The sequence below is a fragment of the Bos mutus genome, chromosome 1 (assembly GCF_027580195.1).
Source record: "Bos mutus isolate GX-2022 chromosome 1, NWIPB_WYAK_1.1, whole genome shotgun sequence".
In the NCBI taxonomy this organism is placed as follows: domain Eukaryota; kingdom Metazoa; phylum Chordata; class Mammalia; order Artiodactyla; family Bovidae; genus Bos; species Bos mutus.
In genome coordinates, this window is record NC_091617.1 from 109,006,238 (window position 1) to 109,033,904 (window position 27,667).

The following is a 27,667-nucleotide window of genomic DNA, read 5'->3' on the forward strand; positions in this document are numbered from 1 at the left end:
AGTCCTATTATTATCCCACTTACCAATTAGTTATATTTTAAGTAACAGAAGCCCAAGTATAAATAGTTTGATGATGAAAAAGAGGAAGAGAAGGAGGAGGAGGAGTCCCTTATTGGCACGCATGACTAAAAAAAATGCATTAGTATATCAGACTTCCCATATGGCTTGATTCAGGACTCAAATGTGATCCCCAAAGTCATTACTCAGTTCTGCTTCCTGTGGATTGCTTTCACTTTCATGTTTCATGTAATGGACCTCTCTGTCTTCCACTCACATTATCATGAATACCAGTTAAGAAAAAAATTCCATATCTCTGTTTGACCTGACATGGGCCACATGCCCATTTCTGAACCAATCCATCTTTGTTGCAGGGGCATATCATACTTCAACTGGCTGGACTTGGGTCGTGAGCCACCCTCAGAGCAGGAGTTCATAATAAACTGCAGCAGAACCACATGGATGGGGAGTAGATAACCCCCAAGTCCACTGTTGCTAACAGTGTTGTAAATTAATGCTGGGCAAGCGACTGAACTAAACTGAACTGAAGCCTTATATTCCTGGATTGGGAAGATCCCTGGAGAAGGGCATGGCAACCCATTCCAATATTCTTGCCTAGAGAATCCCATGACAGAGGAGCCTGGTGGGCTACAGTGCATAGTATCACAAAGCATCAGACACAACTGAAGTGACTTAGCAGCAGCAAGCCTTATATAAATGTTTATTTTTATTCCTTTATACATCTTAAGAGATTCAGTTCATTGCTTTGGCATGCCAAGATCTAACTGATAATGATCCTTTCATTTCAATATATCTGCAATTCTTCCAAAGTTCTTGCTGTCTGTAAATTTTATGAACAGAACCGTTCTACCTTCTTTTTAAAAAACACTATTGAAAAGGTACATCCAATGCAGCTAGTATTCTTGCCTGGAGAATTCCGTGGACAGAAGAGCCTGGAGGTCCATGAGGTCTCAAAGAGTTGGACATGACTGTTAGTTGCCTAGTTGTGTCGAACTCTTTGTGACCCCATGGACGGTAGCCCACCAGGCTCCTCTGTCCATGGAATTCTCCAGGCAAGAATACTGGAGTGGGTAGGCGTTCCCTTCTCAAGGGCATCTTTCCAACCCAGGGATCGAACCAGGGTCTCCTGCTTTGCAGGCGATTCTTTACCATCTGAGCCACAAGGGAAGCCCAAATCAATCATAAGAGACTGTCAGATGGGCTTAAATATTTATCCCTGAAGGCTAGTTCCAAGCCAGTTTTTTGCTATTTCCCATTATTAATGATTGTATATAAGTTATACTGTTTACTTTTACATTAAATATAACTACGAATTCCTTTATTTAAATTCCTTAGATCTGTTTGTCTGTTTTGTGTTCTTTGAATTCTCCCAGTGAAAAAGAAATTGTAAAAGTCCTTCTTGGAGAGAGGATTAAAAGCATGACCAGAATGTTTTCTTTATTTGTGCTTGAGAGCTAAGGAGATAGAAAACCTGAATGTCCCTGTATCAAATAATTCTGTCAGCGTTTTTAAGTCAGCCCACCAAAAAAAAAAAAGAAGAAGGCTACTACATTTAGTACTATATGCAAATTAGAACAAATTTGAAATAAGTGATTACAGTCTTATCTAAACTTTTTCATATAATTGAAAAAGAAGTACATTCTCCAACTAATTTTATAAGGCAGGCATGAAAGTGAAAGTCGCTCAGTCAGGTCCGACTTTTTTCGACCCCATGGACTGTACAGTCTGTGGAATTCTCCAGGCCAGGATACTGGAGTGGGGAGCCTTTCCCTTCTCCAGGGGATTTTCCCAACCCAGAGATCATACCCAGGTCTCTCGTATTGCAAGTAGATTATTTACCAGCCAAGCCACAAGGAAATAAGGCAGATTTAGCAGTGATATAAATACCAAAAGACAATATAGGAAAGAAAAATATAGACTCATCTTAGTTATGAACATAGATGCACATATCATAAATAAAAATTTTAGGAAAACAGTTCTAGCAATGCATAAAGAATTCTTAACATTCGTTTGAGTTCTTGCTCTGTACCCAGTTTGGTTCAGTTCCGTCACTCAGTCATGTCCGACTCTGCAACCCCGTGGACTGCAGCACATGAGGCCTCCCTGTCCATCACCAACTCCCGGAGTTTACTCAAACTCGTGTCCATTGAGTCGGTGATGCCATCCAACTGTCTCATCTTCTGTCACCCCCTTCTCCTCCTGCCTTCAATCTTTCCCAACATCAGGGTCTTTCAAATGAGTCAGTTCTTTGCATCAGGTAGCCAAAGAATTGGAGCTTCAGCTTCAGCATCAGTCCTTCCAATGAATATTCAGGACTTATTTCCTTATTTCCTCTCACATCCATACATGACTACTGGAAAAACCATAGCCTTGACTAGATGGACCTTTGTTGGCAAAGTAATGTCTCTGGTTTTTAATATGCTGTCTAGATTGGTCATAGCATTACTTCCAAGGAGTAAGCATCTTTTAATTTCATGGCTGCAGTCACCATCTGCAGTGATTTTGAAATTAAAAAAAAAAATAAAGTCTGTCATTGTTTCCACTGTTTCCCTACTTATTTGCCATGGAGTGATAGGACCGGATGCCGTGATCTTAGTTCTCTCAATGTTGAGTTTTAAGCCATCTTTTTCACTCTCCTCTTTTGCTTTCATCAAGAGGCTCTTCAGTTCTTCTTTGCTTTCTGCCATAAGAGTGATGTCATCTGCATATCTGAGGTTATTGATATTTTTCCCAGCAATGTTGATTGCAGCTTGTGCTTCATCTAGTCCAGCATTTCTCATGATGTACTCTGCATATAAGTTAAATAAGCAGGGTGACAATATACAGCCTTGATGTACTCCTTTCCCAATTTGAAACCAGTCTGTTGTCCATTGTTCCATGTCCAGTTCTAACTGTTGCTTCTTGACCTGCATACAGGAGGCAGATCAGGTGGTCTGGTATTCCCATCTCTTGAATTTTCCAAAGTTTGTTGTGATCCATACAGTCAAAGGATGTAGAATAGTCAATAAAGCAGAAGTAGATGTTTTTCTGGAACTCTCTTGCTTTTTCATGATCCAACGGATGTTGGCAATTTGGTCTCTGGTTTCTCTGCCTTTTCTAAATCCAGCTTGAACATCTGGAATTTCATGATTTACATATTGTTGAAGCCTGGCTTGGAGAATTTTGAACATTACTAGTGTGTGAGATGAGTGCAATTGTGCGGTAATTTGAGCGTTCTTTGGTATTGCCTTTCTTTGGGATTGGAATGAAAACTGACCTTCTCCAGTCCTGTGGCCACTGCTGAGTTTTCCAAATTTGCTGGCATGTTGAGTGCAGCACTTTCACAGCATCATCTTTTAGAATTTGAAATAGCTCAACTGGAATTCCATCACCTCCACTAGCTTTGTTTGTAGTTATGCTTTCTAAGACCCACTTGACTTCACATTCCAAGATGTCTGGCTCTAGGTGAGTGATCACACCATCGTGATTATCTGGGTCATGAAGATCTTTTTTTGTACAGTTCTTCTGTGTATTCTTGCCACCTCTTCTTAATATCTTCTACTTCTGTTAGGTCCATACCATTTCTCTCCTTTATTGTGCCCATCTTTGCATGAAGTGTTCCCTTGGTATCTCTGATTTTCTTGAAGAGGTCTCTAGTCTTTCTCATTCAATTGTTTTCCTCTATTTCTTTGCATTGATCACTGAGGAAGGCTTTCTTATCTCTCCTTGCTATTCTTTGGAACTTTGCATTCAAATGGGTATATCTTTCCTTTTCTCCTTTGCTTTTTGCTTCTCTTCTTTTCACAGCTATTTGTAAGCCCTCCTCAGACAACTGTTTTGCCTTTTTGCACTTCTTTTTCTTGGGAATGGTCTTGATCCCTGCCTCCTGTACAATGTCATGAACTTCCATCCATAGTTCTGTACATGGTACTAGTCTTTTAACATAATTCTCCTAACAGCTTATGAGGGAGGAACTATTGTGATCTTCACTTTATAAAAGTTAAATTATCCCAGGAAGAATGCAACCTAAGCATTTTGGAGAGCTTTCTGACACTGATGAAGAGGATATAATATGGATATAATTATTATTATATATAATTAAGGTTATAGTTAAGAAATATATATATATAGGCTTCCCAGGTGGTGCTAAGGTGAAGAACCCACCTGCCAATGCAGGAGACATAAGGGACTCGGGTTCCATTCCTAGATTGGAAAGATCCCCTGGAGGAGGGCATGACAACCCACTCCAGTATTCTTGGCTGGAGAATCCCATGGTCAGAGGAACCTGATGGGCTACAGTCTATAGGGTTGCAAAGAGTCAGACATGACTGAAGTGACTTAACACACACACATATACACACACTCTCCTTTTGTAAAATTCCAAGTCTGTTTATGATAAAAAAAAAAAAATACCTCTCAGCAAACTAGCAATAGAAGGAAATATCCTTAATCTAATAAAGGATATCTACAAAAACCTACAACTGAAATCATACTTAATGGGGAAATGTTGAATGCTTCCCCCACTGAATTAATAATAAGAAAAGGATATCCCTTGGGTGATTATTAAAAACATGTTTTCTGCTTAAATCATATAAGGTAATTTAATATTTTATAATATCAGAACCTTTTCAGAGTGGAAGATTTGTTTTTCAAAAGTCATGAATAATTCTTAAAACTTGTTCTTTGCCATGTGAAGATGCTTTGTTAAACCTGTCCAGTGTTGGAATATGAAAGCACAATAAATGCTTAGTGCAGCATGAATTAGCATATCTTTCACCTAGGAAGCAGACAATATAATTGGTGACCCCTGAAATAAGGGTATCTCAACTGTAACAGATTATTTGAGAGCCTAGAGGGAAACCCTTCCCAAATTTTGATTTGGAAGTCTGTAAGGAAATGCATACCACTACTATCAAAACTAAAGGTGGGCAGTGGCGTCCTTGCCTCTGCATTTCTGAATCAGAGGTCGGAATAAGGAATTTTGGCTCTCTGTCCATATGTGTTTCACATAGTCCTCTGGCACTAATCAGAGATGACCTCAAACGATTTGAAACTTAAGTCGAAAGTCTTTGGAAAGAAATATACTCTTGTCTCAGCAAGAGTCCAAATTCCTTTCCGACTTCTTGGCAATAGCTTGGAAAAGACTGTCCAGTTAATTATGATAAATTCACCTTATTTCTTTCTCAATGTGAGACCAGATTCAAACCACTGATTGGTAAGCTGTCTCAGAAAAATGGAGATAGAAAATTGACCTCCCATTTACTGTAGCAGTAATAATATGTACCATATAGGGTGGGTGTAAGCCTTACATAGATAGAGCCATTATGCTTTGCCCAGTGCCTGGCACGCAGTTCATCAGTGGCTACCAAGATTCTTCTTTTTATTCCCATCACCATAATCATTATCATTGTTATTGTCATCACTGTCTGTCATATACCAGGCCCATATTAAAAAATTAAAGGCAAATTCATAATCATTTGTGGAGTTCTGTAATCTCTGGGGAGATGCTGAGCCATTAAAAATTCATGATGCAGTTATTTTTCAAGGAAAAGGTTTTAAGTTCACTGCATTACAGCTTGTTGAGGAAAAAACTGTATTAATCAAATATTGTAGAAAACAGGCTACTAAAGTAATTCTCATTAAGAATATTCAACCTGAACATTAATACATATAAGGAAATATTAAATTTTATGCTATAAAAATCAGTACAAATGTAGATCAAGAAATAGAGAAACATCTTGAATCAGAAAAGAATGTTTTCTGAATTGTTAACCAGGTCTTAGACCTGATGCATGTCAGAGTTTGCACCTTCCTGACTTCACCAGCAGATGTTGCTGTAAAGTAGAATAAAGCCTACACAGTTATGAACATCCATGGGCCAAGCTCTGAGAGTAACTTACCCACAATGGAAAGGAATCTTTGTATTTGTTTGTTTGTATTTTTGTTCACTTATTTTCTGTTAAATCCACTGGGAACAACTTGGAAAAACATTTTTATGGTAACTATTTCATTTCAAAAATTATTTCAGGGTTTATAAAACATTTTTAGATACATTATCTCTCGTTATTTTATTTTTATTATACCCCTTCAGCAAGTTAGGCAAGTGCTGTTATCCCCAATTTCTTGGCTGACTTGAGACTCATAAAGATCAATTGGCAGGCCTACATCATCTAGTTAGTGAATGATAATGCTAGGATCTGAATGCTGTGTTCTTGACCCCAAGCCCAGGAAGCTTTCTTCTATACTCTGGATTTATAAAACAGAATACAAGGATCATCAATCTGAGTTTTCAAGTTCACTGAATCAAGGAATATATAAGTGAACACACACAATTACTTTGACCAAGATTTTTAACTTTTTGAGTGCTATTTCTTAGTGGCTACAATACAGCTCTAGAAACATTTGGCCTTAGTTAGCTTCTCAAAGAGCTTTCTAATATAAAATTTAACAAGAGATGAAATAAAAATCAATGATAATTTCTTCTTTGTTTGATAATCTGTTTATTTAGGTGAAGTTAATTGAGTATAATAAATACCTAGCTCTAAGATTCTGTAATGTATACTTAATAGTCAACTGTTCTGGATATATTTTAAGGAATTAATACTTGATTAAAAGCCAACTCATGCATATCAAAGGAAACTGTAAACAAGGTAAAAAGACAACCCTCAGAATGGAAGAAAATAATTTCAAATGAAGCAACTGACAAAGGAGTAATCTCCAAAACATACAAGCAGCTCATGCAACTTGATATCAGAAAACAAGCCAGTCAAAAAATGTGCAGAGGACCTGAACAGACATTGCTTCAGAGAAGATACACAGATGGCCAACAAACACATGAAGAGATGCTCAACATCACTACTTATTAGAGAAATGCAAATGGAAACCACAATGAGGTATCACCACACACCGGTCAGAATGGCCAGCATCAAAAAATCTACAAACAGTAAATGCTAAAGAGGATATGGAGAAAAGGGAACCCTCTTGTACTGTTGGTGGGAATATAAACTGATACAGTCACTATGGAGAACGGTATGAAGATTCCTTTAAAAACTAGGAATAAAACTATCATATGATCTGGCAATTCCACTACTGGGCATATACCTGAGAAAACCATAATTCAAAAAGACACGTGTACCCTAATGCTCATTGCAGCACTATTTACAATAACCAGGACCTGGAAGCAACCTAGATGTCCACTGAGAGATGAATGGATAAAGAAGTTGTGGTACAAATTGTCCACAATATACAATATATGAAATATATGTTGTATAAAATGTTACCAAGCCATAAAAAGGAATGAATTTGAGTCAGTTCAAATGAGGTGGATGAACCTAGAGCATGTTATACAGAGTGAAGTAAGTCAGAGAAAAACAAAAATAGTATATTAATGCATATACTACTACTACTAAGTCACTTAAGTCGTGTCCGACTCTGTGTGACCCCATAGACGGCAGCCCACCAGGCTCCCCCGTCCCTGGGATTCTCCAGGCAAGAACACTGGAGTGGGTTGCCATTTCCTTCTCCAATGCATGAAAGTGAAGAGTGAAAGTGAAGTCGCTCAGTCGTGTCCGACTCTTAGCGACCCCGTGGACTGCAGCCCACCAGGCTCCTCCATCCATGGGATTTTCCAGGCAAGAGTACTGGAGTGGGGTGCCATTGCCTTCTCCGCAAAGATTCCTAGATTTATAGAATTTCACTGCTAAAAGATACTACATGTTCAACCCCCTCCTTTTACTGAGAAATTCCAGAGTTAAGTAGCCTAAGGTCTAGGCTGTTTTAGTTTCTAAGTCATGTCCAACTCTTTTGCAACCCCATAGACGATATAGCCCACCACACTGCTCTGTCCACGGGATTTCCCAGGCATGAATACTGGAGTGGGTTGCCATTCTGCAGGGGATCGTCTTCTGCATTGGCAGGCAGATTCCTTACCACTGAGCCCCCAGAGAAGCCCAAGGACCAGGCTAGTTCATTACAAAATGTGGTTTGCTAATTACTATTGGTTCTCTTCTCCAAACCTCATGAACAGGAGATGACTTGTGGCTGTTCAGGCCCTATCTTTAGGCAGACACATCATCACCATGGTTCTACTACATTTCCTACTGATGTTCAGAAATGGCTTTGAGATGTTGCACTATCAGCCCTTGCATGGCCTCCACAGGAGGAGAACATTAGTGTGGTAGGGAGTTACATCCCCATCTACAGGATGACGGGCCTTGACTGTCCTCTCCTTTATGCATAAGTAAGAGAATGGGATATGTGTTAAGGGCAGAAGTCATTGTTTCTTTTCCACATTTTTAGATCTCCCTTATAATAGTCCTGTGCATCCCAGGTGGCTCAGTGGTAAAGAATCCACCTGCCAATGCAGGAAACTCGGGTTCAGTCCCTGAGTGGGGAAGATCCCTTGGAGAAGGAAGTAGCAGTCTATTCCAGTATTCTTGCCTGGGAAATCTCATGGACAGAGAAGCCTGGTGGGCTACAGTCACTGGGGTCACCAAAGAGTCAGCCAAGCTTAGTGACTAAATAACAACCCCAATAAGAATCCTCAGTCATCTCTTGCAGGCATCATGTGAATCTGAGAATTTTGATAATTCATACTTTCTTTCCATGTATACATGGGACAGAAAGTTGTGTATGTTCACAGCATTATCAAGTTGGAAGGGATCATTTCTTCAATTCCTTGATTTCTCAGCTGAGAAAACTAAAACCCAGAGAGATGAATTGACTTAGCTATGATCATCTTTCTTATGACTTATAGAAAGCCAATGCTTAAAACAATTCTATAGTTTGTTTCTAACAATATTGTTGTTGTTTAGTCACTAAGTTGTGTCCAACTCTTTTGTGACCCCCATGAACTGTAGCCCACCAGGCTCCTCAGTCCATGGGATTTCCCAGGCAAGAGTATTGGAGTGGGTTGCCATTTCCTTCCCCAGGGGATCTTCCAACCCAAGAATCAAACCCAAGTCTCCTGCACTGCAGGCATATTCTTTACCACTGAGCCACCGGGGAAGCACCTCTAACAATACTAACCATTACTATTCACATAGTAGGTTAGCATCTGAAAACTAGTGTTTGCTTTAGATAAAAAAATGAGAAGTGTGGATTTGCTTCCAGACATTTTAAATATATACTTAGATGACATGGACTAGTTTTATAAAATATTTTATTTACAGTAAAGCTTTACAAAAATAGTCTTAATAAAATTAATACAAAACCATTTTACAATATAACTTATATAACTATCTCCTCAAAAAAATGACATTTGATTATAACACATAAACTACATTTGTATTTGTTAAGTCACATTGTAGTATAAATATGTTTTATCATCATTTTTTCATAATAAGGCCTATACCAATGAACAATGGACAACAAATTTTATTATTCTTCCAATGTAAAATTCATCTCTGGCCAAAATGAAATTAACCAAAGAAAAGTAAAACAATTGTCCTTCTGTTCATTCATACAGTCCTTTTTAATTATTGGAGAGTTTATCTGACAAAGACATAGCATTAATCTGAAAGCACCATGGCATAAAATCTAGTAACAATATCCCCAAAAGCCTTCTCCAGTCTCCCTTTCAACTGTTTACTCAGTATTTTGCCAAGATAAATAAAGATTGATCTCAACTCTCTCCTTCATTAATCTCAAGTGTTCTTAATATGCATTCAGGTTTTTAGACCTTCCCAACTGGCATATGTTTAAGATGCGAGTTTATTTCTTTGGCTTCAAGTAGAGTTTCACAGCCCTTAATAAACATACTGTGCTCCTCCGTGGGGCTGAATCTCTGTGACTCCCCACCCAACCACATTGCCCCGGATGTGACAGGACTCTGCTCCTCCGGCCTCTCTTATCTCTTCGTTACTGAGAACACCATCCCAGATATTGAAGCCTGTGAGTCTGCCAGAGAAGGCTAATGTTTCATCAAAGCCACCACCCACGCAGCAGCCGTTCTTTTCTTGCCCAATCTGCAGGATTCCCCCCTCAGGAACAACATGACCTGTGGCCATATCAACAGCAGTGGCCACCGAGTCACCATTTACCCACAAGGCCATGTGCCCTTTCTTTGAATCCCAGGTGCTGCACAGATGGGTCCACGTTCCTAGGGAAATCACAGCATCAGCGACCAGTCTGTTTTCCTCTCCACCCACCACAAGCATTATGGACCGATAGCTGAGGTACAGCTGGATCTCATATGGATTCCTCTTTGTGCCATAAGAAAACAGGACTGTTTTGTTTAATACTTCTGTGGCTTTGACCCAAATGCAGGCACTGAAAGTCTCGAGTTTCATTGGTGTCACCGGATGCACGCTTGCAAAAATCTTCTTGGAACGCATGGGGAATAAAATGGCTGTTTCACAACCTAGAGTGGCAAGAAAGTAAGAATATGAGAGAAAATACAAATTCATTTTGAAATGATTCTGGCAGTTAGGTATTTTAGGATGGGCCTTTTAATGACTACAACTGAAAACTACATGCAGCAATATGTTATGACTTGAGGGGCCCAAGTGTAATCTCTATAGTACAAAGAAAACAGGAATAAGGAAATCCAACTGTCTCATTAAGGGAAGCATTTAAATGGAAAAGAAGGCACACAGAGAAATAGTGAAACTGGGTTTGAACTTGGGTACTTGGCCACCTGATGCTAAGCCCTGACTCACTGGAAAAGACCCTGATGCTGGGAAAGGTTGAGGACAGAGGGTGAAGGGAGTGACAGTGGATGAGATGGTTGGATGGCATCATTGACTCAATGGACATGAGTTTGAGCAAACTCTGGGAGACAATGAAGGACAGGGAAGTCCAGTGTGCTGCAATCCATGGGGTCGCAAAGAGATGGACATGACTTAGCAGCTGAACAACAACAACAATTCTGGCTGCAGGAGCCATAACCCTAACCAGCACACTGCACTGCCTCTTAGTGGTAGAAGAACCTCTGGATTTGGCTAAAAGAACTGGAATTCAGTTTGTTTTACTACTAGCAAGCTGTATAGCTTTTGATGAGCCCTACAGTCTCTCCAGGCTTAACAGTTATCTGTCAAAGGCTCTTCCCTTCTCCTTCTAAATTCTGCAAGTCTGTAAGCAACAAGTATGTAACATTTGAGAAGAACTTTGTAGACCAAGAGTGAGAAAAGTTGGTCAGTCATGTCCACTCTTTGTGATCCCATGGACTGTAGCCTACCAGGCTCCTCCGTCCACGGAATTTTCCAGGCAAGAGTAGTGGAGTGGGTTGTCATTTCCTTCTCCAGGAGATCTTCCCGACCCAGGGATCGAACCCAGGTCTCCCACATTGCAAGCAAACACTTTACCCTCTGAGCCACCAGGGAATACTTTGTAGACCAAAGATATGCTTACAAATTCTTTGTCCCAATGCTTACAAGTACTATGTAAGCCCTAACAGAAAATCTTTAAGGAAGAGTGAATTCTTCCAAGGGGCCGGATGGAGGACATATTTCCACTAATACACACTTAGAAGGAGACTTTCAAACTTGAGGGGTGGGAGCTCCCACCTCTGTCCATCTCCAGGTCACATGGCCTGTAAGGGAGCTAAAGATGCTGAAGTGAAGACCTTTCAAGTGTCTCTGGGAAATAATATGCTAAAAGCTTTAATAAGTGAGCTCTGCCTTGTGCTGAACTCAAATATATACATATAAAAGACCAATGAAAGAATTTTTTAAAAATCTAAGTTAGGGCTTGGAAAAGGAAATGGCAACCCAGTCCAGTATATTCTTGCCCGGAAAATTTCATGGACAGAGAAGCCTGGTGGTCTACAGTCCATGGGGTCACAAAAGAGTTGGACATGACTTAGCGACTAAACAACAACAAAAATTAGAGCTAAGTATTCACTTTATAACAACCTTTTAAGGAAGATTTACCATAAGATAGCTTTAAAAAGCAAATTCCCAGAGCATTTGAAGACTAAGGGGTAAATAAGACTTGCAGGAACCAAATGTCCATTTGAAGTGTGGTAAACTAAGTTAACAGTCTACAAGTGGCTGAAAGGTGGGCTCCAACCCAGAAAAATTAAGCAGATGGACCTTATCCTTTTGAAATAGTCAAAGAAGATATTGAGGTTCAGAAAATCCTATAAAAGTAACCATCACACTAAAGCACAAAATTGGTCCTGCCATACTTTGGTATGAACTTTTTCCCTGAATAATTTGAATTTCTAAAGATTTTTTAAAATCAATTTTTAATGAGGCTTGATTCTTTTTGAAAATGAGATTGGTAGATGCATACTTTTCTAGCTGTTATTTAAATCCAACAAAGATCATGGAACAAAAGATCACCATATGCTTGGGCATTTTAGATATTGTCTAATGTTTCAGTAAAACAGTGTTCAGAGAGAGCGCCTACTGCAATCTAATTAACTGATTTCCTGTTTAAATCAGCCCCGTCAGTCAGGATTGCATTCCAAAGCCTTCCTTGATTGCCTCTCAGAGACCCAGCTTCCCCTCTAGGCTGCACTGGTTATGTAAGTTCAATGAGTAGAACTGCATGTTGGCAAGTTTTTTCTGTGGCTTCTTTTGGGGGTCGGTGATTGAGACCCTTGATATGTCTTTAAAATGTCAGAAACTCTCGCATGAAATGGCTTTTAACTAATAGGTTTTTTCTGATTATATTATCAAAGACCAAACAAAATTAAAACCAGGTTCTTAAGAGGCTGACAACTGAATGATTAGGAATCCCTTAGGAGCCAAGCTGGCAGGAAACCAAGAGAGGAAAAATCAAAGCATGTGGGTAAATATATGAATGGATGTAATAAGAATTAACACTTTTGAATTCAGAAATGCATCCTTCTTCTGCTCTAACTGGTATGCAGAGGTGGAGGTGAAAGTTAGCATAACTCTTCAGTTTTCCCAGTACATGATATGTGCAGTGATTTTACATGGTTTGCAAAAGACAAGAAATTTAATCCATTAAAACTGCCAGAGAATTATAGTTTGTCCTGTCACTTATACTAAGGATCTATTGTACGTTTATTTTATGATTTCCCCCCCTCTAAAGCCCTACTTTAAAAAACATGCTCTGTACTGATAAACAGTCCTCAATTATTTAGGAAAGACTGGTATTTTGGTATCATATCTGCAATTTTAAATGAAAAATGCTCTCACATATGCTTGATTCTACCTCCTACCCCATATAGTAAGAGTTGCTTTATTGGACATAAAAGGTGTAATTGTTTTCTGTTCATAAGTTGCTTATGAACAGGGAAAAGTGTATGTTATATTTTCTTACCTAGAACATGGGTTTTCTAATATAACCCACAAATGATTGTTATAGCACCATTTCTTAGAAATTCTGACTTTTTATAAAGGAGTGTTATTTGCTCCAAATCTTCTCTATATTTCCTTAAGGCATCTTTAAAACGTATTATTTCGGGCCCACATATGTTTGGAAGTTCACTAGTATCACATGGGACTTTGACAGGTTGCATCTGGTTTGAACTGCCTCTCTTCTGTTTCACCCTGATCCTCCACATCCCTGGAGGTACTGCCTGGATGCCAACTAGCTCCTACATCTGACTGTTCCACTGTGGATCCCTCAGCTGCTGGTTTATTCCAAACTTCACGCCCTTGGAGCTCACTCTGGAGCTCATTTCACAGACCCTGGGGGCTCAGGGCAGGGGGCCTTGGGAGATCAGATTCAACCTCGAGTCTCTTGTTTGGAACTGGTAGGGAGAAGGGGCCAGCCCAGGGACTGGAAAACGTTCCTTAAAATTAGGCTGGGTCCTGAAATAGCGCGGGGAACCAGAGCTCCCTTAAAGACAGAGGCAGGCTAAAATTAGAAGAAGTGGAAATCCCTAACGGAGGGAAGCTGGACATTGAGAGCAGTCACTCTTATAACTGGCCAATAGAGTTTCTCTAACGCCTGGTCCGATCAAATGTCAGTCTGGAGGCCCTTGAGGTCTATTTCAAGACTGTGATGGTTACCTACACAGCTATCTTCTGGGTTCCTCACAACTGAAGACTGACTACTTTTGAAAGCAGTTTTCCCGCCTTTTATGATGTATCTGAGCTCTGTGACCCGCGCATGCTGAAACAGAAGGGTGTGAGCCAGTGTGTTTCCTCACACTAAAGCCTCCCCTTAGAGGCTTGGTTGGCTTACTCGGTTTCCCGCAACTCGCGCTTTGAAAACGAAGCCGCGCACGGATCCCCACCAGTCCCCGCGTCCTTACCTGCCGGCAGCCAGCGGCTGGCTGCCCAGCCCTGCACAGCTCGGAGATCGGCCCGCGTCCGCCGCAGCTCCTCCAGCACCGCGCCCAGGGCCCGCCCCGCCTCCTCCTGCGGTCGCAGCGCCCCAGCATCTTCCAGGCGCGCCAGCCGGCGGCCAGCATCGCGGCTCGCCTGCAGCAGGTCGTCCAGCGCCCGGGCCAGCCTGGTCTCGGAGGGGGCCTCCGGCCCGCACAGCTTCTGCAGGCTTCCCTCCAGCCGGCCCAGCTCGGCCTGCAGCTTCTGCAGCTCGCCCCGGAGCATGACGTCGGTGGCCTGCAGCAGCATGCCCTCCCGCATCTGCGAGTTCTCCAGCATGGTGAAGAGCTTGTCCCACTCGGAGTTCTCACGACTGCAGTCGCACGGCGTGGCTAGAGCGGGGAACATACACGCATTACAGACCTGAACCTCCCTCGGGTGTTCTTTGTGAAATGCCGACCTCCCTCGAGGTCGCCAAGTGACAGCCCGTCCCCAGTACCCCCTTCCCTTTAAGGAAACCTGCAAAAACCTTGCAAGTTTATAAGTTGAACTCGATGAAATTGCCGTTCATGGAGCTCAAAACAGGCGAATACCGGCGATTTCATACAATCCGACCCATTACGTATCTGAGAGAAGTAACTTTATGAAACCTCCTTTCCTGACATGCTTTTCTCTTTCGCAAAACTCTTTTTTCGTTGTTGTTGTTTATTGCATTGGCAACAAAATATATGTATAGTACTTAGACCTAAGGAGGTAGATATGTAGTTAAGGGTTAGCAGAGAAACAGTAAAAATGAACTTACGGTCCTCAGTGGGATGGAGTCCATTGTCTATTTCGTTGTCCAAATTCACATACATGAGCTCATAATCATCTGAGTTCTCCGCCGACACTGCAGACCAGAGCGCACAAAACAGAATCACAGAGATATGCATTGCTGGAGAGACGACGTTCTTCCCACCGCTGTCGGGAGGGGACGAGGCAAGAGGCTCTCAAAGTGCAGAAGGAGCGGAGGAGAGTGCGAGTGAGAGGCAGGAGCTGAGAGCCCTTAATAAATGCTGGGGAAAGTCTGAATGGGGATGAATGAGTAATGCCAGTGGCACTGCCTTAACGGGAGTTCCCCAGATTTGGGGGGGAGGGCTGGGGGAAAGGAGGGTGAAGGAGATGTGGGGGACGTTGCACAATAGTAAACCACAAAGGTTTACAGTACAGTCAGATTAACCGGAGGAGGGTTAGCGGGGAAGGAAGGGGGAAGACAGGGCTAGGACTGTCTCCCCCTGGGGATTAGTTGTTGTAACTTGAATTGGTAGTACTGAAGGATGACAGGGAGAGGAGAGGGATTAGGGAATAGAGATTTAGGGAATAGATTCAGCAGACGTAGAGGTGTGAAAGCAAGAGCATCATCCCAGCATTTTGTGTGTGCTCTCATTATTTCACAACCCTTTACGCATAGAAAACATTTTTTCACTTTTTCTTTGTGCAGTTTTACAGGTCTAAGATGTGAAAGTTACTTTCTGATTTCAAGATAAACCAACACAGTAAGAATTTGTATGCTTCTAGAAGCCAAATCCATTCCAAGGAATTCCATCTTTAATCCTTCTGGAGTTACAACTATACTTTTATAAACATACTTTTTAATGAGAAGCACAGCAAAACTAATAAACCGAAAATAAGGAGGAGTTGGGGGAAAGGAACAAACTGATTTTTAGGGTGTTTCTTTTCATAATCTATTGTGTGGGTATCTTATTTCACTAGCCTCAGAGTCAAAGATTATGTTTTTAAAGTAAATTTAGGGATTCCTGCTTCTGCCAGTATATGGAGATCTATATAAGTTGAAAATTCTGCTGAAAAAAAAAAACCCTAGAAATGTGTTTACATTTGAATAATAATTAAAAACTTTAAATGTACAAATAAGTTCCCCATAAAGTAAGGACAATATCCAGAGGCCAAGTGTGCTAAGTCGCTTCGGTCATGTCCAACTCTTTGTGACCTTATAGACTGCAGCCCCGCTAGTCTCCTCTGTCCATGGAATTTCCCAGGCAAGAATACTGGAGTGAGTTGCCATGCCTTTCTCCAGGAGATCTTCCTGACCCAGGGATTGAACCCACATTTCTTATGTCTCTTTCATTGGCAGGCTGGTTCTTTACCACCAATGCCACCTACCCAAAGAGAGGGAACCAAAAACTGGTCAGTGAGCCCATGAGCTGAATCTAGAGCCCCCCTACACACACACACACACACACACACACACACACATCAGGGGAGGTGAAGGGGGAAGAGATGTTTCAGTTCTGTGTTAACCAAGTGTTAAGGGCCACAAGGCTTAGGTTAGGGTGAGGAGTTAACTGACTAGATTTCAATAGATATAGCCCCAGTCCTTACCCTAGCACAGAAATGAGAAGTAAGCCTGTCTCTCTTTGACTGAACTCTATAAGGTCCCTAAGAGTTTGTGACTTTGGTCCTGCCCTTATACATGTTCGAGACACAAATGTGTACTATCTGCCACAGTAAAAATAAATTCATAATAAAAAATATTTAAATGTAGGAGGAAACAATCTACCATAAATGAGAACCAGCAGAAACCAAAAGGCATTGGACACCCCTCCCTCAAGAATTTCATTTATTTAAAATATCAGCTAGAAACTGGAAAATAAGTGTGTTTAAAATGATTTAAGATCTGCAAGAAAGAATTGGAAACCTGAAAAAAGAAAAAGACAGTGTCAAAAGAAGAAGAATAGGCCTATTACTTAAAGAATCAAATATAACCTTGAGTTAAAAAATTAATTGAAAGTTTTAAGAAATTAAAGGAATGGCAAAGCTGAAGAGAGTATTAAGGAACTGGAAGAAAGATCTAAGAAAATAAATCTAAAGTCCTTTCATTGTTCAGGGTAGCAAAATTAATTTTTCTTTGTTCAAGTATGTTTATCTTTCAAAGGACAGCCACCAAAACCAAGAGGAAATAAAATGACCAAATAGAAGGAATAGAGTGAATTAAAAAAATTTTTTTGAGTTGTTCAATAGGAAGTAGTAAAGAAGGGAAGAAAAGCATAGACAAAGCAAGATAAATAAAAAGCACACGTGGCAGTGGTTTAGTTGCTAAGTCACGTTAGGCTTTTGCAACCCCACGGACTGTAGTGCACCAGGTTTCTCTGCCCATGGGATTCTCCAGGCAGGAATACTGATTGCCCTTTCTTTCTCCAAAAAGCACCTGTAATGTAAAAATAAATCCAAATATACCTAATACTATAAATACTAATCACTAAATATTAATGAAACAAACATTCCAGTTAAGAGACAAAAGTTGTCAGGAATATTTTTAAAGTCCAGTTCTACGTCACTTATAAGATCACACATAAAACACAAGAATCTAGAAACCTTGAAAGCAAAATATTTAAAGGTGGTGAGAGAATAGACCAAACAAGGGCTATTCAGAAAAGCTAGCATAGCTGTATTAATATTAGTCAAAAATAGACTTTAAGGCAAAGAGAGTAATGAAATTATGATGAAATAAATAATTTGCCAGGAAGATACCTCAGAACTATCTAGTAACATCGTTTCAAAAAAATACGCCAATATTGACAGACTTATAAGGAAAAATTGGTAAACCCACAGTCATAAAGGCAGATTTTCACATACTTCTTGCAATTGATAAATCCATTTCTGTCACAACTGATGATTAAAATGCTAAAAACTTCAAAAGGATATAGAAATGTGTATAATTTAAAATTTGATATAATGAAATGTATAGGACATTGCTCAGAAAGTTTGATAAGCAAGTTCTACCGTGCAAGAAACACATAATTCCCATTTTATATTAACTGCCTCTGAGAATGGAGTGTGCAGGAGTGCACTAAATTCTTTTTATATGTCTAGTAAGGATGATACTAAAAAAAAGACAAGGTCCATACAAGAAGGGAAAACTGCAAGTCAGTCTCATTTAAGAATATAGATGCAGAAGCTCTAAATGAAGTATTAGCCAAAGAAATCCAGAAATACATGCTTTCAGTACATCATACCAAGTTGAGTGTATTCCAAGAGTGCAAGATTGATTAAACATTAGCATACTCATTCATTTACGACAGTAACAATTTAAAAGAGAAATCATATGGTCATATGGACAGATGCAGAAAAGTCAATTAATAAAATTTAACATTCATTCATGTTCAAACTAGGAAAAAGACAGGAACTTAAACTGATAAAATATAAATACCAAGAATATGTAGAAACATATACATACATTATGATGAATCCTTAGAAGCATACTCTTTAAAAACAGGAATTAGAAAATGATATCAGGACCTGGTTCTACTCATCAAAGTGTTGGAGGTCCCAGCTGGTAAAGTAGGACAATAAAAGAAACTTAAGGAATATTACAAAGTTGTTACTTATTATCATTTGATTATTTTTCTACAGAAAATCTTGAGACTCCATTAATAAAAAAAAAAGAACTAAACAAGTTTTGCTGGATGAAAGATCAGTGTACAAAAATTTATTGATTTCTTAATATAGCAGATAAATAGAAAACATCTTTAAAAAACCAAAAACTTCCATTTCAATAGCAACAACAACTATGGAATACCTAGGAATCAATTTAATAAAAGATAGACAAGACACAGCTAATATCACAAAACTTTAGAGATATCAAAAAAGTTACATAGAAGAATATATCATGTTCTTGTTTCACAGAGATGTCAGTTATCCCAAATTAGTCTATATATTCAATGTGAAAAATAATCCTAACCTAGCTTTACAAGGAAGTTGACAAAGTAATGGTAAAATGTATATAAAGTAGCCAAGAGGAATTTGAAGCAGAAAATGAAGAAATAAGAGGAATCGGAAGCAGAAGATGAAGAAACTTGTCTTGTGAGGTAAAATGACTTATTATAAATTGCAATTAAGAAAATGTATAAAGGGCTTCCTAGGTGACTCTAGTGGTAAAGAATCTACCTGCCAATGCAGGAGACATAAGAGACGTGGGTTTGATCCCTGGGTCAGGAAGATTCCCTAGAGGAGGAAATGGCAATCCATTCTGGTATTCTTGCCTGGAGAATCCCATGGACCAGAGGAGCCTGGTGGGCTGCAGTCTATACGGTCATAATGAGTCAGACACGACTGAAGTGACTTAGCAGACATAATTGGTGAAGGTATGATAAATAACCAGACCCATATACATGGGAAACTTTATATATGAAAGAAGTATCACAAATCAGAAGGGAAACAGTTGGTCACTGAATAATTTGATCTGAGACAATTGTTTATATACACACACACATATATAAATTTATAATTAGATCCCTTCCTTATATACACAAAAATAAAATCCAGATGATTAAGGCATAAAACAAAATCATAATACTTTTAGGAGAAAATATAGTAGAATATTTTTACGAACATGGATAGGGAAAGAATTCTCAATTAAAAAATTTATAAACCATAAAATAAATTTAAAAACCAACTCCATTAGGATTACAACTTTGAAACTGACAGACCAAAAATTAGTGTCCAGAATAAATAAGGAACTTCTACAAATCAGTGCTTCCCTGATAGCTCAGTTGGTAAAGAATCCACCTGCAGTGCGGGAGACCCCAGTTCAATTCCTGGGCTGGGAAGATCCTCTGGAGAAGGGATAGGCTACTCACGCCAGTATTCTTGCATGGAGAGTTCCATGGACTGTATAGCCCATGGGTTACAAAGAGTCGGACACAACTGAGTGACTTTCACAAATCAGTGAGAAAACACAGACATCTTGATTGAAAACAGGCAAAGGATATGAAAGGCTAAATCATGGAAGAGCAACATAAAAAGTTTGCTCAGCCTCAGAAGTAAAGACATGAAAATTAGAACAAAAAATAAGGTAACATTTTTATACCCCGTCAGACTGGCGAAAACTGGTGTCTGCCAAGACTAAATGTTGGCAACAGAAATATTCATGCTTCTGTTGATAGGTATGTAAGTTGTTATAATCATGGTGGTAGGCAGAATAATGACCTCCCCCCCAAAGTTGTTCACATCTTAATTCCCACAACATGTGAACACAATGTGTTTCATTGCACTGAAGATAAAATTAGGTTACCATATAAGGAGAAAATCCTAGATTATCCAAATGGACCTAATGTTATCACAAGGGTGCTTAAGTCAAAGAAAGGCAGAAGAGATAATCAGAGGAAGAGGTGTAGTGATGGAAGCAAGGTCAGAGAATGCTGTGTAGCTAACTTTGAAGATGAAGGAAGGAGACCCCGAAGCAAAGAATGCTGGTGGTCTCTAGAAGCCAGAAAAGCCAAGAAACAGATTCCTTCCTACAACCTCCAAGAAGGAACCCAGCCTTTCCAAGACCTGGATTTTTGCCCAGTGAGACTCATGCTATACTTCTGAATTACAGAAATATAAGATAATAAATTTCTATTATATGGGGCCACATGTTTATGTCAGTTTCTTATGGCAGCTATAGAAAACTACTACAACCATTTTGAGAAGAAATTTTGAAACATCTAGAAACTTATCTCCCAGGGACAAACCCACTGCTTTACTACTTAATTATGTGGTCCAGTGACCATCAACATCACCTGAGAACTTGTTAGAAATTCAAATTCTCAAACTCTACTGTGGTATTGGAGAAGACTCTTGAGAGTCCCTTGGACTGCAAGGAGATCCAACCAGTCCATCCTAAAGGAGACCAGTCCTGGGTGTTCATTGAAAGGTCTGATGCTGAGGCTGAAACTCCAATACTTTGAGCACCTCATGTGAAGAGTTGACTCATTGGAAAAGACCCTGATGCTGGGAGGGATTAGGGGCAGGAGGAGAAGGGGACGACAGAGGATGAGATGGCTGGATGGCATCACCGACTCAATGGACATGAGTTTGGGTGAACTCCGGGAGTTGGTGATGGACAGGGAGGCCTGGCGTGCTGTGATTCATGGGGTTGCAAAAAGTCGGACATGACTGAGCAACTGAACTGAACTGAACTGAGTTTTGATAAAGTTAGTTGGTAGGCACACCAGTGGTCCTTGTATTTTTGCCTATGTTTGTCTAATGACTTGAAATATTTCATAATGAAGAAGAATATAGTAATTTATGAATGAAATTAATAAGATTTCTATACCAAAGTGTTTTCATCAGTTTAAAAAAAACACCCTTATTTAATTTTGTATTATTTGAACAAATTCAAGTCCACTAAAAATGACTAATCTAGGTTTTCCCCTCCAGAAGTCTGAGGACCTTTAATGAATATTGTATTGTGTCTTCAATTCCAGTGACAGTCCCATTTACTGTAACTTTTTCCAGCAGTTAATCAGTATGTCTACATAGCTAAGTTCTATGAGTAATGTGCCTTGTATAGATTGGACATGACATTGGCAATTCCTGATATCTTAAGAAAAAGTTCTTAGGAAAATAAACAGAAAACAAAATAAAACAATGTTTTTCACATTTTAAAAAATCTGAATATTTCCAATATTTTGGGCTCTGTGGTTATATGATTGAAATCTGTTTGAAACCATTCTATGAGCCATATGTGGAAAAAGCAATTCTCATTATTTACCATCACCCTGATACATTCACTTTGATCCAGAATCACCCTTTCATTAAATTTTGCCATAGATATTCAGAAAATTCTGTCCTTCTTTTCTTAATCCTCATATCCAAATGTCCCCACCATTTAATAAGGGTTTACAAATGTGTAATCACCGCTTACTTGATTCTTTCTGTGTATAACTTCTATATAGAGAGCCACATTTAAAATAAATAGAGGCAAGAAAATTCTTGTTCAAGAAATCCCTAGAAATAAATTCTGAGACATTTAAGTACTTGAGGGGATTTTTCGAAAAACTCCATACCATAAGCGATAGGCAGATGTTTCCCATATGTTGTTTGCAAACGAGTCCCAAAAGCTTAAGTCATTTTCTTCTTCTTTAGGTTCTGCCATTTTAAACCCAGTTGTCTATACAAGTCTTTGAGGCAAATCACGTGACAAACAAGCTCTGTCTAAACTTCCCTTGATATAGTGCAGAAATTGAGGATCTAAATTTGCATTGCTACTTTCCTAACTATTTATAAAAATAAGGCATAGCTTCCATATGTCAGTTGTCTAAATCAGGACTCCATATCTCTCAGGAACATGAATACATTCCTCTGCACTATTTTTATTTTTATTTTTTTGGTTCAGTTTCATTTAGATCCATGCTTACAGCACTGCTTAGTTTTTATTTAAACAGCATCCAAATGCTGTTTCTCAACAGGAATTCTTTATCGGAACTGTTTCTTCCACAAGGGTGCGGTCTGGTTACTGTCAAATTCTCTTTTCCCCAGGGCGCATTACTCAGGAAAAATTTTCATTAGATAATAATGCTGATCATATCATAAAATATTCCTTTTTACAGAAACTGTTTAATGCTTTAGTGATTTTTCAGAATAAAAATAAATACCATGTTATTTTAAGCAAAGGATTTGGTCATCAGCCTGTGCTGTTTAATATGTGAGGAAGTGCAAAATTTATTACGTTAATAATATTATTTCTATGGCTCATGGACTGATAAAGTCATCATTCTCGTTATTGTTCCTTCAACAGGTAATGCCATGTTGTTGAGGGTTTTACCTGCTGTGTATGAAAAGCAGCCTCAACCAATTAACAGACACCTCACAGAACTCCTAGGCTTGATGTCTCAACTGGAACAACCAGAACAGTACCATCTTCTACGGCTTTTGCATGTAGCTGCAAAGAGGAAGCAACTGGAGGTAAAAATTATATTATATACAACATGATCCACACAGAAAGGTTACTGTTGCAAGCCATGTGTTATACCAGGATTCATGACCTCCAGAGGAGGGGATTTTGATCTGGGGTCAGAGATGAGACTTGACTACTTGGAGCTTTTTCTGCAGCAAAGTTTTATTAAAGTGTAACAGAGATAGGGAAAGCTTCTGACACAGACATCAGAAGGGGACAGAAAGAATGACCCCTTGCTAGTTTTTAGCAAGGTGTTTTATGTCTGTTAGAAAGCTATTAATCAGATAAGAGAGACACCTCAAGGCTGAGAGAGTTTCACCAGGCCCCTCTCCCACAGTATGCATTTTTGAGATAGGATGGCAGGAGGTGCATCATAAAACAATTGACATGAATACTGGTTTGTTGAGCCCGTTCTCAGCCCAAGGTTTGAGAAAAGAAAAAAAGTTAGTCTTGGGAACCTTTTTAAAGAAAGGCAGATTCCAAAGCAAATACATAGTTTCATTAACATAGCTTAAGAAAAACATTTCTATAAGAGAAATGTATTGGTTAGCTCAAGGCAGAACCAGGTGTCCTCAACACAGAATTAAAAGAAGCCTCTTTTAATTTTGTGTAGAGAAGGAAAAAAACGTCTGCCACTTGCAGTTTATTTCCTCCTGCCTGTTACCCTCTCATCACAGCTGGGCCTGTTTAGATGTCAGTGTCATCTGGAAACACCCTCACAGACACACTGAGAATAATGTTTAATCAAATATCTGGGTACCCTCTGACCCAGTGAAGCTGACACACAAAATTAACCACCACAGGTACAGTAATACAAACACATCAAGTGTGCAAATCTGTAGTCACTGCAGAACATCTTTCATGAAAGTTCAGTGTGGTTGTGCAGTCCTTGGGATCTACAGTTTCTCAGATGGGGCCCTGAGGAAGACCTGCACATGTCTTCACTTATGGGGAAATCAGCCTGTAATGAGAGCGAAGGCTCACCTTCTAGATGGCAAATTAGTTATTCTTTGAGTGTGTGCCAAGCTTCTTCTGACTCTTTGTGACCCTATGGACTGCAGCCTGCCAGGCTCCTCTGTCCATGGGATTCTCCAGGCAAGAATACTTGGGTTGCCATTGGGAAGGTAGTGGGTTGCTGTTCCCTTCTTCAGGAGATCTTCCTGTCCCAGGGATCAAACCCAGATCTTCTGCACTGCAGGCAAATTCTTTACCATCTGAGCCACCTGGGAAGCCCACTAGCACCATAATAATTAGGTTGCATGTGACTATCAGCAACCAAAGACCCAACCCGTACTGGTTTAAACAATAAAAGGAATGCATTAGTGCATAGAATGGGGAAAAACCTTCAGGTAAGACTTGATTAGGGGCTCAAGTATGTGAGCAGAACAGCTTCTCCATCTCCATTTCTCAGATTTTTGATTTCTCAATGTTGGCTTCCATTTTCTGTAGGCTTTCTCCTTGTGGGATCTGGATGGGAATCGGGGTTCTCTGAGCAGTATGCTTCTCCCCCATGACTCCTGAAACATCCAAATCAAAGTCCTGAGAGTCTTTGTTTCAGACCCTTGCTCTATCCCTGGAGCTTCTCCTGAACTCTGAAGACACTCAGAAACAAGAGGCTGCTAGGAAGAGGGGCGGAGAAGGCAATGGCAACCCACTCCAGTACTCTTGCCTAGAAAATCCCATGGACGGAGGAGCCTGGTAGGCTGCAGTCCATGGGGTCCCTAGGAGTTGGACCCGACTGAGTGACTTCACTTTCACTTTTCACTTTCATACATTGGAGAAGGAAATGGCAACCCACTCCAGTGTTCTTGCCTGGAGAATCCCAGGGATGTGAGAGCCTGGTGGGCTGCTCTCTCTGGGGCCACACAGAGTCAGACACGACTGACATGACTTAGTAGCGTCAGCAGCAGCAGGAAGGGTAAAGTAGAAGTGGATTCTAGAGGGCACGAGCACATGTGCATATACAGATTAATGCTAAGACCAAGGTTATATCAGTTATGGCTGCATCTTTGCTCCATTTTCATGTTAATATCAATATCCACCACTTGAAAAACAACACCAAGGTGAAAACTGGAACATTTGAATTCAATGTCAAAATTCAAAGAAAGGCAGACAAAGTTGATTATATGTATAATTAACCACAAAAGACTGTAAGCTCCTCGTGGCAAGGCATGATTTCTTCTTTTCCTCTGTATCCCACATCTTGTTACCGTATCTGATAGTACTCAATAAATATTCATAAAACTAAGCTTAATTAAAGAGGCTGATAAGTGCTCTACAAAAGATAGAAACAGATTTTTAAGAAAAGGAGGGTGGGAGAAAAAAAAAAGGGGGGTTGGGAGGACTTCCCTAGCAGTCCAGTGGTTAAGACTTGGCACTCCTAATAAGGTGGCATGAGTTTGATCCCTAGTCTAGGAACTAAGATTCCACATGCCTCAGGCCCAGCCTCTCAAAGAAAGGTATAAACAGAGATGGGATGGCAGTGAGTTCTGCCTTAGGGGGAAACAGGTGCCATGAAGATGCACAGAGGGAGTGGCATCAGGCCAGACCTTGAGGTTTTGTGTCAGGTTGAGAAGAGAGGCAGATGGCCTTTAAGAAGTGGGGACCAGGCTGGGAGACCTGGACATGAGAGAGCAAGCTTGAGCCCCATCCCCAGGGGTTTCAGTTCAGTAGTTCTAGGATGGGGTCCCCAATTCTACTCTTTTTCAAGTTCCCTGGCGTTGCTGTCCCTGCTGCTTCAGTGACCACACTTAGAGCAGCAAGGCTAGGGGTCAGACAGAGGACTGGGGGCCTCTCTGTTACCTGGTATACAGTTTTGCTTTTGCCCTTAGAACAATATATTGCAGTTATTTTTTCCATGTCTTTCTCTCCCAGTGCGCCTTAAACTCCTTGAGGAGCACAGCATCTGTGTCTGCATATTTGTATGAATGCCCTACCACAGTGCTGGGCACATAGTAGGGCTTCAATAAAGTGTTGTTGAATTTGGAAATGAAAAAATGAACAAAAGAGATCAAAGAAAGTAAAGACCATGAAAATAAGTAAAACAATGTGTGTGGTCTTCAAAGAGGGAAAGTGACTCAACAGGGTCAAGATCTAGGGACTTAAAGGAGATTGGAGATAGGAATTGACCTTGGCTTTGGTAGCTGGAGACCCACTAGTGACTCATGAGAGGCAGTGGTCTGTAGGGGTGAAGTGGGGAGTGGAAGACATCTATTATGGATTGTGTGTGGAAGGGAAGTGTAGGAAATGCCTGCATGGGTGTTGGAGTTTAGAGGAAATAAGGAGGATTAAAAAATATCCAGTAAGAATAAAGTGATTGAAGATGTGGCAGAAAATATTAGATAGAACAAGCTAGAGGTAGTCTGGGAGTGAATTCCAAGCACAGATTGAGAAATGAATTTCAGAAAAGATTAAGGACATAAAGGATGGGCACAGCTACAGCAGAGTTTGGGCAGGGAGTGGAGTTAAGGGATCACTAGACCAGGTAAAAGAAAGCTCAGAGTGAGGGGGACACAGACAGGGTGGTGTATTCTTTTCCTGTGCTGCTGTAACATCACCACAAGTGTAGTGATTTAAAACAACACAAATTTATTACCTTACAGTTCTGGAAGTCAGAAGTCTAAAATGTGTCAACAGGCTTGCATTCCTTCCGGAGAATCTAGAGAAGAATGTTCCTTGCCCTTTCCAGCTGCAATAGCCTGGCTCACAGCCTGCATCACTCTCACCTCTGCTTTTCCATCATGTTTTCCCTGACTCCGACTCTTCTTCCCATTGCCAAGGCCCTGTGATTACATTGGGACCACCCAGATGATCCAAGAGTATCTTGCCATCGCAAGACCCTTAACTTAATCACATTTACAAAGTCCCTTTTTCACAGGTTCCGGGGATTCGAATGTGGACATCTTGGGGAAGTTGTTATTCTGCCTACCACAGATAGAGACTGGGGACCAGGTGATGTGGGGAATAGAGAGAGGTGACTAATAGGCAGGACCTGGTTTCAGAGAAGAGACAGCTGGGCATGCCATTTTATCTGCAGCCTGAGAACAAAAGCTAAACACAATGTTTGGAAGGGCAGGTTCAATACAAGTTCAAGGAGGATCTGGAGAGAATAAGCAAATTCAACTTATTTCCCATGGAATAAAGGCAGTAAATGAAACCAGGAGGAGGCTCACTTATAGGAAGGGGCTTGGAGTGACCTGACCCAAAAAGGTAAGGTGCAAGAGTAGTAGTGGCACCTTGTGTGGCGTTCAGAGAGGTCCCAGCAGACCGCTGGTTACAGGCTTTCTGTGGCCGTCCAGAGACTTGGGAAAGGGCTTATGAAGCTGTTTACAACCAGGCCCCGGTCTGTTGCTTGGCCTCCTTTGTTGCTGTTGTTCAGTCACTCTTGTGTTGTTGTTGTTCAGTCACTCTTGTTGTTGTTGTGTCTGACTCTTTGCTACCTCACAGACTGCAGTACGCCAGGCTTCCCTGTCCTTCACCATCTCCCTGAGTTTGCTCAGACTCATGTCTGTTGAGTCAGTGATGCCATCCAACCATCTCATCCTCTGTCACCCCCTTCTCCTCTTGCCTTCAATCTTTGCCAGCATCAGGGTCTCTTTAACCCTTAGACCTCGAACAAGTATCTGGTCTCAGGGATCACAGGCAGGCATTCTCTATCAGGCACTGAGTTTTTATGTACATATGATGTTCTCCACATAGAATGATCTTCCCTCACCAGCACCACACTTTGTGAGCTGACAATTGCTTAGATGTGGCTTTCTTGCCT

At 40.4% G+C, this 27,667-nt stretch overlaps 2 protein-coding genes across 7 annotated transcripts in view; one reads left to right on the forward strand and one right to left on the reverse strand.

The window, feature by feature from the left end:
• VEPH1 (ventricular zone expressed PH domain containing 1) overlaps window positions 1-27,667 on the forward strand; it is a 288,546-nt gene that overhangs the window by 80,539 nt on the left and 180,340 nt on the right. For 5 of the 6 annotated variants that reach the window (XM_070374201.1, XM_070374213.1, XM_070374197.1 and 2 more), the window contains exon 5: window positions 22,744-22,910. In XM_070374201.1, the coding sequence (XP_070230302.1) occupies window positions 22,744-22,910 (167 nt within the window). Of the gene's footprint in view, window positions 1-13,422; window positions 14,165-22,743; window positions 22,911-27,667 lie in introns of those variants that run through there. The other variant, XM_070374230.1, reaches the window with a different exon arrangement.
• PTX3 (pentraxin 3) lies at window positions 9,141-15,216 on the reverse strand. Its single transcript, XM_070374240.1, has 3 exons — window positions 14,986-15,216; window positions 14,171-14,575; window positions 9,141-10,357 (listed from the first exon to the last, which is right to left on the reverse strand). Exons 1-3 carry the CDS (start codon window positions 15,113-15,115, stop codon window positions 9,744-9,746), a joined length of 1,149 nt encoding a protein of 382 aa, XP_070230341.1. The 5' UTR covers window positions 15,116-15,216; the 3' UTR covers window positions 9,141-9,743.

Bases quoted from the DNA above. Each gene is read 5' to 3' on its own strand.
- PTX3 (XM_070374240.1), bottom strand. From the start codon at position 15,115: ATGCATATCTCTGTGATTCTGTTTTGTGCGCTCTGGTCTGCAGTGTCG. The intron at 14,576-14,985 runs GTAAGTTCATTT...TCCCCGCTCTAG, and splicing joins ACTCCATCCCACTGAGGACC to CCACGCCGTGCGACTGCAGT. The intron at 10,358-14,170 runs GTAAGGACGCGG...TTGCCACTCTAG, and splicing joins CAGCCGCTGGCTGCCGGCAG to GTTGTGAAACAGCCATTTTA.